Source organism: Oncorhynchus masou, chromosome 16, assembly GCF_036934945.1.
Source record: "Oncorhynchus masou masou isolate Uvic2021 chromosome 16, UVic_Omas_1.1, whole genome shotgun sequence".
Taxonomy (NCBI): domain Eukaryota; kingdom Metazoa; phylum Chordata; class Actinopteri; order Salmoniformes; family Salmonidae; genus Oncorhynchus; species Oncorhynchus masou.
Genome location: NC_088227.1, coordinates 14,213,596 through 14,227,349, shown reverse-complemented (window position 1 = coordinate 14,227,349; position 13,754 = coordinate 14,213,596). Strand labels below are relative to the sequence as shown.

Sequence of the window (13,754 nt, the reverse complement as noted above, 5' to 3'; positions counted from 1 at the left end):
TTGACCTAGATAGTTTGTGTGTATGCATCGATATGTAGGCTACGTGTGCCTTTAAAAAATATATATATGTAGTTCTGTCCTTGAGCTGTTCTTGTCTATTGATGTTCTGTATTATGTCATGTTTCATGTTTTGTGTGGGACCCCAGGAAGAGAAGGTGCTGCTTTTGCAACAGCTAACGGGGATCATAATAAAATACCAAATACCAAAATATTTGAAAATGTATGCACTCACTGTAAGACGTTCGGAAGAAGAGCATCTACGAAATTACTCAAATGTTAATGTATCTTATAAGTTCACTAAACAAACATCCCCAATACACTTCACATGTGCACATTAAACCAGATCTTCAACATAAAAGTATGTTTCAGCCCAGCAAAAGCTTCTTGGGAAGGCAAAAATACAAAATGCTTAATGTTGACCCTTTGGGTTCTAAATGTGTCTTGGTGATTCCACGGAAATGGTGGCTTTCCTGTCCCCCGCTGTAACCACCAAGGAAAAACACACAAAATATATGGTATATATATGGTATTGTTTTTATTTGAAGTGTTTTATTGTTAATAAACATATGTAAGGCAGTTATATTTGAAATTACATTTTTCATATTATCATAGAACACGGTCAGCACCATGAAAATGGCTTGTCCCTCAAGCCAGGAGTCATAGTTTAGTGACATATGAGTCAAAATATATATTTTTAAATGTCATAATACAATGGAAAGTATTATAGCGGTTTAGGGGATTACTTAATATAACTAGAATATCAACTAAATATTATAAATAATTTACAGGGAATAGCTGTCCCTCAATTTCATGTCGCTGGTGTTACCCTTAAAAAAAAAATATATATATATATGCTAAAGAAATGCTACATCCATGCCAACTTCTTCCTGGGTCAAAGGTTCATTGGAGGCGGGTCTGTTTTGAAGAGCACATGATGAGTCTGCATTCTCTCTTGATGTGTTAGCAATTTGATGATTAATTTGGTAATTTAATGCAAAGCTTTAAAACAGTCACTGGTGTTATGCAGTATATTGTATGGGGAAAGGAAATGTGATTGAAATAATTGATCCAATTACATTATTAAGTGATTTATTTACAATTTAAGAAGTGTGGTTTGAGGTTCTGTGGCAACCATTTTAGATGTGCCATCTTGTCAGCAGATTTGTCACTGGTGTTACTGTTCCTGCTGGTAATACCTGTGACAATCAACAGCACTGCTAACTTTTATTATCAACTTAAGTTTTTATACAGTTTCAATATTGTAATTTGTAACATAATATGAATTTCCTTTTGATAGATATGGCAAATAACGTGCTGCTGAAAAGCAAAAGACTTTTGCGAAGGGATGCTGACCCAGATGACCCAGACTGTAGAGCAGGCTACCTTGAAAAAACCCACCAGACTTACTTAAAGGATTTAGAAAAAAAGAAAGAGTGAACGATCTCACAGAAAGAGGAAAAAGACAGGAGCGAAAGAAATGGCGGGTCAGACAGGAAAAACACAGATGTTGAGAGCAGGAAAGACGGTGTTGACCCCCCCATTTTCTCCAGACTGTCAACCCTGTACTTCAAGGTCGGAATTTAACACAATGTGTCCGTACTAAGTAGGAAGACATTACAGAGTTCCTTAAAGGGATAGTTCACCCATGTTTCTTTACCGTGTAAGCAGTTTGTGGACAAGGTATGACAGCAGCACGTGCTTTGGTTTTGTTTTGGCGACTGTTTCACATGCTAACTGTTTAGCATTTGTGGCACAATAACTCCATGAGTTACGTATAGATTGTTTGAATGAGAAGTGCATGAACGTGCATTGATGTAAAAAAAGTAAGCCTTTTAAACAGTGGCCAGGTAAACAAAACCAAAGCATGGATTGTTGCCCTACCTTGTCCATTAAGCCATTTTGTAATTTGGGTGAACTATACCTTTAAGTAGGCTTCCAAAATGTTTGTCACATGGTAGAATTATTTATGTTTTACCCGAAGCTATATAGTTTTGTGGATAGGCATGACAGAAATAAAGTAAGATTTCATGTTTGTATCATCTTTGAAAGATTACATCTTTATGTTTTGCAGACAAACCGAAGCGCAGAGGTCGACACAGGACAGTACATAAAGCCTGAAGAAAACAGCATAAGTTGTAAGAAACGTCAGCATTTGCAGGGTACAAATCAAGACCCTGAAAGTCCAAGAACGGAGACGAGAAGCACACTACATGGCCACCCTGCCTCCTCAACAATTAAAAAAAAACTCTAAACCTCCACTATGGGCCTTGGGGGAACTTTGAGCAAAGCAAAGCAGCCAAATCAGACACAGCCAAACAAGGGTTTGCAAATATACTGAGATGAAAGCTAATAAATACATGCAAATTCCAAAAGTTGTGTGAGCAGATCATTGTTTTTTTTTTAATACAAAGCCTGGAAGCAACAAAAGAGGTCAACAAGCAAGCTTGGTGGAAATAAACAAGAGGACAGACAGCCTTGAGACAGTTTTACCTAGCAGGCAAGGCCCTGCCAAGAAAGACACTATCACACTAAGGAAGGTGAAGAAACAGGAGGCTCCTTTGTGATTCCCGGTGTAACCTCCACAGGAAATACGTTGCTGAGCATGGGCAACTGAAGGGGGAGACCCTTTTGGGTGGTGACACCGCAGGAGAGGCCAAGAAACTTGCTGGTGCAACACTCATGACAAATTGCAGTTTATGGCAAATAAAATGCTCAACCTTGGACATAACCGAGGAAGAGCTTGTTACCCAGTTCCAGGAACGACGCTTTAAAATGTAGGAGACATCTGTTCAACATTCGATGGCAGGTATCAAAGCTACCGGACCTTGAGAGAGAACCTGACCAATGACTGCCTGATCCATATAGTTTTTAGTGAAAACGTCAAATGCATGTATGCTTCAGAGATCCAGTCAGTTCACTTCGGGGGTTCACACAAGCAGGTGACACTCCACACTGGTATCCTCTATGTGGCAGAGGAGCCCCCACCCATCTCTTTCTGCACCTTCTCACCCAGCAGCCATATGGGCACAGTTGGACCCCATTCTGGACATGCTAAAACAGCAGTACTCTACTGTGAAACACCTTCACTTCTTCAATGATGGCCCAGACACCAATATAAACAGAAGGGCAACTTCTATATGGTTCGCACTGAACCTTTCAAGAACGGCATCCAGGGATTACGTGGAACTTTTTTGAGGCCAGTCACACAACGTGTGCTCCGGATGGAGTGGGTGGTTCACAGCTGACCTCTTGGTCCACCACAGGAAAGACATAACTGAAATGTGTTTCTATTAGGAGGTAAGAGACTCAAATACAGTTGTATTATGTCAGTGAGGAAGAGGTGGCATAAAGTAAGCATAAAAGGAACCATGCGAATGCACCAGGTTCTTAATATCATGCCTGGCATCCTAAAATGTCTCAGCGCAAGGAGTGTGGGATTGCCTATGTTATGGACTCCAAGAAATCACCCTCCCGACAGTGCCTGCTAATGGCAAGGGTCTCTCACCTCCACATCAAACCGATGTCATTGACCCGAATGCCTCAGCTCCACTTCGTCCAGATGTCATCGAGGCTCACCACCCTGGACAGTGGTGCATTGTGAACTATGACGAACAAACAAACCCTGCCGTTATACTGGAGGTCGAAGAACAAAAGATCAAAGTTAAGTGCATGCACAGGAATGGAGTCAACAAGTTCTTCTGGCCAAGCCCAAGAGATGATATCAACTGGTATGGGGATTTACCAGATTGTGTGTCTGATGCCAAAGCCGCTGCCAGTGAACAAAAGATCAGATTGACCACAGTATCTGGAAGTACTTGGAGGAGCACATGAATGTGTGAAAGTGGCAGGTGTGAACTGGCTACCATAGAAGAAGCCGTCAGCGGCTAGAAAGCAATGGAGACTGGCTCGGAGATTACAACAGATGGACGTGACACAATAACATGGCAAAGACGAACATCTCAAGTAAAAGTGAAGTTAGTATGGGGAATAATTTGTACGGGAAAAGTTTGTACAGGAAATGGGCCTATTTACATAAACATTTTTGACTTTTGTCCTAGTTTACATTCAATGTTATGTTTCTATTGTTATAATAGACATGTTTTATGTTGTTAGGAAATACATTTTAGTCCATAAGATTAAGACCAAAAGAGGAAACCATTGACTAAAATGTATATCCTAACACAACACTGTTGTACAAAGTAAAACATGTCTTGGCCAGAAGAAATGAAAGATATTACTAAGTTAATCAAATGTGTATGAAATAATGATATGTTCTGTCATTGCTTTCAGATTGTGTCACTGGTGTTACATTGCATCACTGGTGTTATTGAATCACTGGTGTTATTGCACGGCATGTTGGTGTTCTGGCATCAGCTGCCCATTGTCATAGAATATGTTTAATTGTATTGACACAACTGTTGCTGCGTTCATTAGTAAGCATTTTAAGAATATGCTAATCCAATTTTGGTGATTTAGCCTCCATTATTTCTGATGTTACAACACAAAACACATGGTAGAAATATGGAAATGTCTCACAATAGAACTTTACACACACCGGTTTAAAGTCATTTATTACTTATCAAAACCATTTCTTAATAATAGCATTAACCCTTTGTCTTTAATTATATATGCAAATTCAATTATGAAATTACATTCAGAAAAGCCAGAATTGTCAGCTAAAATATAGGTAACACCAGTGGTGTGAAGTACTTAAGTAAAAATACTTTAAATACTTGTTTTTGGGGGGGTATCTGTATTTTACTATTTATATTTTAACAATTTTTACTCCACTACACTCCTTTTAATTTACTTAAAAATATATATTTTTACCCCAATTGGTAGTTACAGTCTTGTCCCATCGCTGCAACTCCCGTATGGACTCGGGAGAGGCGAAGGTCGAGAGTCATGCGTCCTCCGAAACATAACCCAGCCCAGCTGCTTCTTGACACAATGCCAACTTAACCCGGAAGCCAGCCGCACCAATGTGTTGGAGGAAACACTGTACACCAGGCAACCGTGTCAGAATGCACTGCACCCGGCCCACCACAGTAGTCGCTATAGTGCGCAATGGGACAAGAACATCTCTGCCGGCCAAACCCTCCCCAAACCCGGACGACGCTGGGCCGATTGTGCTCCGCCCCATGGGTCTCCTGGTCATGGCCAGCTGCAACAGACTTCAACCAGGATCTCTAGTGGCACAGCTAGCACTGAGATGCAGTGTCTTAGACCGCTCCGCCACTCAGGAGTCACTATAATGACATAATGTACAATAAATAGATTAATACATTCCATTCGAAAAAAGTGTCATCATTCAAAAGAATCATCTTAGATTAAAAATATATATATAAAAGGTAACATACACTACATGACCAAAAGTATGTGGACATTTGCTGATCAAACATCTCATTCCAAAATCATGGGCATTAATATGGAGTTGGTCCCCCCTTTGTTGCTATAACAGCCTCCACTTTTCTGGGAAGGCTTTCCACGAGATGTTGGAACATTGCTGCAGGGACTTGCTTGCATTCAGCAACAAGCATTAGTGAGGTCGGCACTAATGTTGGGCGATTAGGCCTGGCTCGCAGTCAGCGTTCCAATTCATCCCATAGGTGTTTGATGGGGTTGAGGTCAGGGCTTTGTATGGACCTCGCTTTGTGCACGGGGGCATTGTCATGCTGAAACAGGAAAGGTCCTTCGCCAAACTGCCACAAATGTTGGAAGCACAGAATTGTCTAGAATGTCATTGTATGCTGTAGCGTTAAGATTTCCCTTCACTGGAACTAAGGGGCCTAGCCCGATCCATGAAAAACGCCCCAGACCATTATTCGTCCTCCACCAAACTTTACAGTTGGAACTATGCATTTGGGCAGGTAGTGTTCTTCTGGCATTCGTCAAACCCAGATTCGTCCATCAGACTGCCAGATGGTGAAGCGTGATTCATCACTCCAGAGAACGCGTTTCCACTGCTCCAGAGTCCAATGGCAGCGAGCTTTACACCACTCCAGCCGATGCTTGGCATTGCGCATGGTGACCTTAGGCTTGTGGGCAGCTGCTAGGCCATGGAAACCCATTTCATGAAGCTCCCTATGAACAGTTCTTGTGCTGACGTTGCATCCAGAGGCAGTTTGGAACTCAGTAGTGAGTGTTGCAACCGAAGACAGACACATTTTGTGCGCTACATGGTTCAGCATTCGGCGGTCTCGTTTTGTGAACTTGTGTGGCCTACCACTTTGAGGTTGAGCCGTTGTTGCTCCTAGATGTTTCCACTTCACAATAACAGCACTTACAGTTGACTGGGGCAGCTCTAGCAGGGAAGAACTTTGACAAACTGACTTGTTGGAAAGGTGGCATCCTATGACGGTGCCACATTGCAAGTTACGACACTCTTCAGTAAGGCCATTCTACAGCCAATGTTCGTCTATGGAGATCGCATGCATGGCTGTGTGCTCGATTTTATACACCTGTCAGCAATGGGTGTGGCTGAAGCAGCTACTTCCACTATTTTGAAGGTGTGTCCACAAACTGTTGTATACATACTGTATGTGGTGCTATTATATGTGACTGAGATTAATTTATTACAAGATGTCATGGGAGGCAGGGTAGCCTAGTGGTTAGAGTGTTGGACTAGCAACTGTTTTTTTGTGGCACAATAACTCCATGAGTTACGTATAACCGGAAGGTGGCAAGTTCAAATCCCTGAGCTGAAAGGTGTCATTCTGCCCCTGAACAGGAAGTTAACAGGCAGTTGTCGTTGAAAATAAGAATTTGTTGTTAACTGACTTGCCTAGTTAAATAAAATAGGGCTGAAAGGTGGGTTTAGATGTCCCTCCTTTAAATGTATTTTATCAGTACATGATTGTTTCACAAAAGCAGTATTTATTCAATATGAAAAATAGCCACCACTAAATAGACTACCTACTAAATGTGCACTGTCTGTGTCAAGTGAATGTGGTCCTATTCAGAGCACGTTCTGAAAGTGGAGGCGGCTGGCGCTCAATGAGCCAAAAAACAATTTCTGCCTAAAGCAAATGCCGATTCCTCATGATCAAATTAGCATTCATAATTGAGATTAAATTGTTACAAACACCCTCAAACATCTATCATAATGAATCAATAATTAGGTATCACTTTGTTAGGAGTGATTAGAATGCCTTTCGAACCTCTGAGCACACCATCAATTCCAAAATTATTCTCTAGTCGAGTAATTTTTGTTTGGTAGTTTTGAAAGGAAAATTTGTCGCCACGACAATATATATTTTTTCAGATTTGTTACAATCTGCAAAAAAACATTGTTCACTCGTTTTTAAAGCCTTGCCCACTTTCTGTGTGAGGGCTCTGATTCGCTGGATCTGAGCGCGGATGCCGTCATCATTCGGGATGCCCATTCATTTGGGCCGCGTTCAGTAGAACGCAACGTTTTGGAACGTTCAGATAGAAATAGACAATATAGAACACACACATGCCTCTCCAACATGTAAAATGGGTAACCACAGAAGCTCTATTCATGGTATTTCTATCTGCAACGTTCGAGAACGTTTGGCAACTGAATGTGGCCCTGTGCACTTGGGCGTTGGACTCCGCATCTTATTAGCAACACGGGAAATTTCTCCATTTTCCACCCTGTCTACAGCGACATAGCCACAAATCTGGGATTTTTTATTACTTCTCTTCACTTGGCAGGTATTTTCTGCAATTTTGTTCACTAAGACTGGACTTTGATTACTTGTCCAGTAAACGTTTCAAATAGGAGCCTCCGCAAAGTGCTTGCATTTAAGAAAGAGTCTAGTAGTGGTCTTTGTTCATTTTTTTTGGATCGGTTGAGTTTCTTTGTTGGAGCGAAAGCATGGGAGCGCAATTCTCCAAGACAGCTGCAAAAGGCGAAACCACGGTTGAAAAGCCAGGAGAGGCTGCCGCTTCACCAACCAAGACCAATGGACAGGTAATTGATTTAAAAAATATATATTTGTATCCGAGTTAAAGGAAATAATATATATACGGTTGGTTTGCGCAAAGGTCCTCTGCTTGCGTTATTGTGTTGTGGGCACTTATGGAGACGTTCGCCAGGCAGATGGAGAAAACAACCACGATTGGAATACATTGATTGTACACTATTTCAACAAACAGTTGATCACTGATTTGAAATTCAATTTCCAACATTGTACAATTTATTACAAAAGCCCAAACTGATTTGGATAATTATTTGGTGACACATTTGGTAACATATTCAGTCGTTTTCATTGAGTCATTTGATGTGTGGGGATTTCGGTTAATTGGGTGAATACTTTGTTTGAAATTTCGGATTGTGAGACAGCGGAAATTGGTATCGAATTGTTGGACCTTATGTAGCCATGTGTAGTTAAATGGATAAATAATTTTTTTATCAAAAATTTTAACCGAAACTGAGCACAAATCTAATAACTTGAGTTAATCGGTGGGTGAATGGGGAAGATGAACGACGCCAACAATGGCTTGCCACGGTCTAGCTAGCCAACACGCCTTTTGTTACAGATGCTCGAATAGAGAGCAGGGATGGTTACTACCACACGGGAAACCACATTTGATATTGCGCCCCTTCTGTAGTTGGTATTATAAGTGTTGGAATGGATGGTATTTATTAAAGTGATAAGGATGATGGTTTGAGGGTTCTGGTGCTGTTTAGTTTTGGGGGTATGCATCTGAAGGATGCTCTGCGTGATCTGGTGTATTAATGAGCATCTGCTGTTTAATGAGCAGATGCTTTGCTTTGGCGCTTCGGTGTTGGAGCGACTGGCAGACACGCATCGCCCCCTAGCGAACCATCCGAAACCGTGTCTCCCTTCTCTCATTGCCGGAGGTGGCTCATTCTCGCACGTGATTACGGGAAAATAGTTTAAATTCTGCGGTTCTAAAACGAATTCTGTGTTGAATTTGTAACTCGCAAAGCAATTAGCCTGCCGACGCTCGTGCGTAAAGGCCTATTGATACTAAACATGTTTTTAAAAATTAGAGGGCTGTATGCGTTTGTCCCGATTTATTTTTTGTGGTGTCTACTGCCCCTTGTGTCACTGAGTGACAATAGTCCATATCACACGTAATATTCCACGCTTGCTTTTTATGTGATGTTAATGGCCTCTGTCTTTAGGAAAATGGCCATGTGAAAGTGAACGGGGATGCCTCTCCTGCGGCTGCAGAGGCAGGCAAAGACGAGGTGCATGCCAATGGTAGTGCCACGGCTGAGGAGGCTCCAAAAGTGGAGGCTGCAACTGCAGAGGCTGCACCCTCAGCAGCAGCAGCAGTAGAAGGGGAAAGGGCAGAGAATGCAGAGGCTGTGTCTCCAGCAGTTGAGGGTGAGGCAGCTAAACCAGAGGAGGGTGCCACGCCTTCAACCAGCAACGAGACCCCCAAAAAGAAGAAGAAGCGCTTCTCCTTCAAAAAGTCCTTCAAGCTTAGCGGTTTCTCCTTCAAAAAGACCAAAAAGGAGACAGGCGATGGGGCAGAGGGTGAGGAGGCCGCTGCGTCCACCGATGAGGCCAAGGATGAGGCAGCCGAGGCCCCAGAGGCCACTGCCGAGGGGGAAGCCAAGACTGCAGAGGGAGAGGCCAAGCCTGTCGGTTCTGGGGAGGAAGCTAAGGAAGCAGCAAGCCCCACAGAGGCCAAGCCTGAGGAAACAGCAGCAGCACCCGCTGAGGAGGCCAAGGCAGCTGCCGCCGAGGAGCCAAAAGCAGAGGAGAAGCCAGCGGAGCCTGCTGCGGAAGCACCCAAAACGGAGGAGGCTGTACCTGCAACAGAGGTCGCATCCAGTCCAGAGGCCCCCACTGCCGCAGAGGCCACTGCTGAGTAAAGCTGGAAACGCAAAGAGCAAAACGGAAGAAATAAAAAAAACAAAAAGCTGAAAAAAGATAATCAAAAAAACATTTCCCTGTTTGTATGTTGGAGTGGTGCCAGTTCCTGGCTTTGGAGAACTTGTCTACAACCAGGGGTATTTTAAAGCTTTTCTTTTTTTGTTTTCCCTTCCCCCTCCACAAAACCCATCTTGGTCCATTGATACTACCATTCCAACGGGCAGAGGTGGGTTGCTTAGAAACGTAATATTACAGAAAAAAATACATCCACACTCTGCCATATATTTTTTTGCATCTGTATTACATGTTTTTTTGTTGCATTTTTATACAAAATGTACCTTGTCGAAATGTATGGACATGCCCATGGTATGGAGGAGGTGGGGTATGTAAATGAGTTGAGATGTAAATGAAGGGGGTTTTGGGGTGGGTGGGGGGAGATTTGGAGGTGGCACCTTTGTGCCTGGGAATTGTGCCACAGACTATAATGTAAAGAGAGGTCTTAAAAACGAAACAAACACCTATGTACCACAAGAGTACCATGCGGTTTATAACACTAAGTCATTTTTTACTATGAAACGACAAAAAAAAACACAATTCCCAGAGCTAGGTTTAGGAAGTCATTAAAAAAAAATCATAGGAGCTTTTCACTAATCTCATTAGCTGTACCAGTCAGTGATTCAGTAGAAATACAAGTTGTATAGGCTTTATTGTTTATTGCTGGTTTTATGACCTTAATAAAGTGTAAGTATGTATAGGCGGGGTGTTTTTAACTATGATTATTGTACAAATGAAATCTTGATCTCAAGAAGCACATGAAGTTTGCAGCTCTTTCCACCCGCTCATTTTTGTAAGATAACAAAAACAAATTCATCCTGGATGACCTTTTCAGCAATTTTGAACTCAACCAAGCTGTGATAAGTGGAATGGTTACTGTTTATATACTGTGGTATGTTTTGATTACAGCAGACAATGCTTTTTTTCCCCAGTGGTCTTTGACAAATTAAGGAATCTCTATCAGATGCGACTTTGTGTAGCATCTTGTCTCTTTTTCTTTTCTTTTGTAAATACCGGAGAAGCTTTGACCAATTTGACTTAGAGATGGAATGTAACTTTGCTTTAAAAAATGCTATTAAACTCCTGCTTAGTGTTCTAATTTTCTGTGAGCACACTAAAAGCAAAAATAAATGTGAATAAAATTTGAGCAGCATCTGTTTTTTCATTTAACCAATTTCTATTCCTTTTAAGATGGACTCCAATAGGGGAACAGCGGCACTAGCTGCCCCACCGCCGTTTTTGTTGCCAACCAGTGTTGCGCAGCATGGTCAAATAAATTGCCGTATATATTGTGCTATTCTATTGCATGTGCAAACAGTGTTTGTTGTAATGTCACAAACGGATGTGTTTTTTCCCCACTATGGAGTCCAGCTTTAACCGTTCAGATGGAGGTGGTAAGTGTTGTAATTGATACATTGATGAGTAATTTGAGTAATTTCAACATGTGTAATTTGAGCATACTCGGCTGTTTACACAGGCAGTCAAATTCGGCGCCCCCCCCCCCGCCATTCACATCAGATCTTTTCATGTCAGTTCTTTTTCAGAGCTGATCAGATTGGTCAAAATAATTGGGCTGCCTGTCAAACGCAGCCATAGTGTGTTCAAAATAATTTAGTTTTCAGGCTAACAGCCGCCAACTTTTCTACATACTCAAACATTACAGTATCATTGTAGAAGCACCTTACCGCAAAATCACCAAGAGGGTTTCACATAGGATTTGAACTTGTGGCGTCACAGCTAGTGTCACTGGCCCTCCAGTTATCTACAAAAGTCCAACATGGAATACTCAATGGTACGGACAAATCCATGTCACCTTGCAAGTATTATACAACTAGGCCGAACTCATTCAAAGCCTTTTTAAATGAATCATGGACCAGAATAGATGCATTTGTCACGGGGATCAGGGTTTGTTCATTGTACGTTCCATCGCTATTAGTTTAGTGCTATTCCCCGCCCCCAACATGACCACATGCAGCCTACATCACTGAATTCTCTGACGTTAAATACGTAGACATTTTGCGAATCATATTTTGAATGGTGTGCGATTGCAGCACAATAGTTACTCAGTAACTGGTACAATGCCAATGGAAATGATTAAATGTCAGTGAAGACCTTTTGTGCAGCTCATTGTTGTAAAAAGAGACCCTCAAGGCACAGAGACTCAGTACTTTGCAATATTAGACCTCAAAAGGTCTTCACTGACATGTTATCATTTCCATTGGCATTGTACCAGTTACTGAGTAACTATTGTGCTGCTATCCCATTCAAAATATATCAACGTAGCATGTTATGCATGCTACATTGTAATACATAAAATGGCAACAAATAGAAAAAACATACTATAAATTGCAATTGTTCATCAGTAGACGAATAAGCCACAAAATAGGTGTATGCATGTTTCTCTGCTGACTGGGTTGCAGCTTCCTCGTGTTTTGAATTTCACACCTGCTATTTTCCCGCTTGCAGGTGTGTCATAGCTACTAGTAGGCTAAGTTTCTGTAATGAAAATCTAGATATACTTCATCAGCAAGTCTATCTACACAACTTGATTAAAGATCTTCGGGGTTGTATTAGCAATCACGACGGTTGAAAATGGTAGGCAAATAAGCTATAACAACCAGCGCTGTGTGGCCACGCACGTCTCCAACTCAATCATCAAAGTTTGCTGACGACGCAACAGTGGTAGGCCTGATAAACGACAACGATGAGACAGCCAACCGTGCGGAGCCCTGGGGAGTGGTGCCAGGAAAATAACCCCTCCCCTCTACAGGAGGCAGCAGAGAGAGCACGTCTCCATCCACATCGATGGGACCGCAGTGAAGGGTAAAAAAAAACAAACTCTAGTTCCTTGGCGTGCACATCACTGACAACCTGAAATGGTCCACAGGCAGCTGAAATTCGTCTGGGCCCCTAAGACCCTCAAAAACGTCTACAGATCCACCATTGAGAGCATCCTGTCGGGCTGTCCTTGCACCATGAGCAACCGCAGGGCTCTCCAGAGGGTGGTGCTTACAGACAACGCATCACACTGCCCTCCAGGACATCTACAGCACCCAGTGTCATGGGAAGGCCAAGAAATTCATCAAGGACCCACCCGACAAGCCACGGCCTGTTCACCCCGCTACCATCTAGAAGGCGGAGACAGAAAATGTTCATCAAAGCAGGGAAAGAGAGACTGAGTAACAGCTTCTATCTCCAGGCTATCAGACTATTAAACAGTCACCACTAGCCGACCGCCGCCCAGTAACCTGGCTGGAACCTTCGTCACAGTTCTAGCCGGCTACCACCTGGTACGCTACCCGCCAACTTAGAGGCTGCTGCCATATGTACAGTCATTGAACACTGGTAACTTTAATATTGTATGTATATGTGTATGTATATACTGTTTTCCACAGGAGGTTGGTGGCACCTTAATTGGGGAGGACGGGCTCGTGGTATTGGCTGGAGCAGAATGAGTGAAATAGTATCAAATACATCAAACACGGTTTCCATGTTTTATGCCATTCCATTTACTCCGTTCCAGACAATATGAGCCATCCTCCCTCAGCAGCCTCCACTGCCGGTATTCTAGTCATGACTCATTTTCCAGGCTTTTTTCATTGCTAGATATTACTATACTGTTGGAGCTAGAAACATGAGCATGTCGCTACACCTGCAAATCCATGTACACAACCAATACACTGATTCCTTGTTGAAAATAACAGGCAGGGTTACATTGCCATCGTGTGGCTGCTATGCAATGTGCCACAAAAATATCCCCAGTGAAATTTGTATCGATTTGGTTTTGGATTTAGCAAGAACTGACATGATGCCGGTTTACAAAGAATGCAGTATATCATCTTTATGTTCAGTTATGATAGGGCTACAGTTGAACTAAGC

General features: G+C 42.4%; 1 protein-coding gene and 1 long non-coding RNA gene across 2 annotated transcripts; both read left to right on the top strand.

Annotated features, from left to right (window-relative positions):
• Positions 1-909: 909 nt before the first annotated feature.
• Positions 910-5,146, top strand: LOC135557175 (uncharacterized). The gene is made up of 3 exons (XR_010458188.1): positions 910-983; positions 1,298-1,572; positions 2,072-5,146. It is a non-coding gene; the product is annotated as an uncharacterized LOC135557175 (long non-coding RNA).
• Positions 5,147-7,572: 2,426 nt separating this feature from the next.
• LOC135557504 (myristoylated alanine-rich C-kinase substrate-like) lies at positions 7,573-11,022 on the top strand. Its single transcript, XM_064990805.1, has 2 exons — positions 7,573-7,939; positions 9,122-11,022. The coding sequence occupies exons 1-2, from the start codon at positions 7,844-7,846 to the stop codon at positions 9,818-9,820; spliced, it is 795 nt and encodes a 264-aa protein (XP_064846877.1). The 5' UTR covers positions 7,573-7,843; the 3' UTR covers positions 9,821-11,022.
• The last annotated feature ends 2,732 nt before the right edge of the window (positions 11,023-13,754 follow it).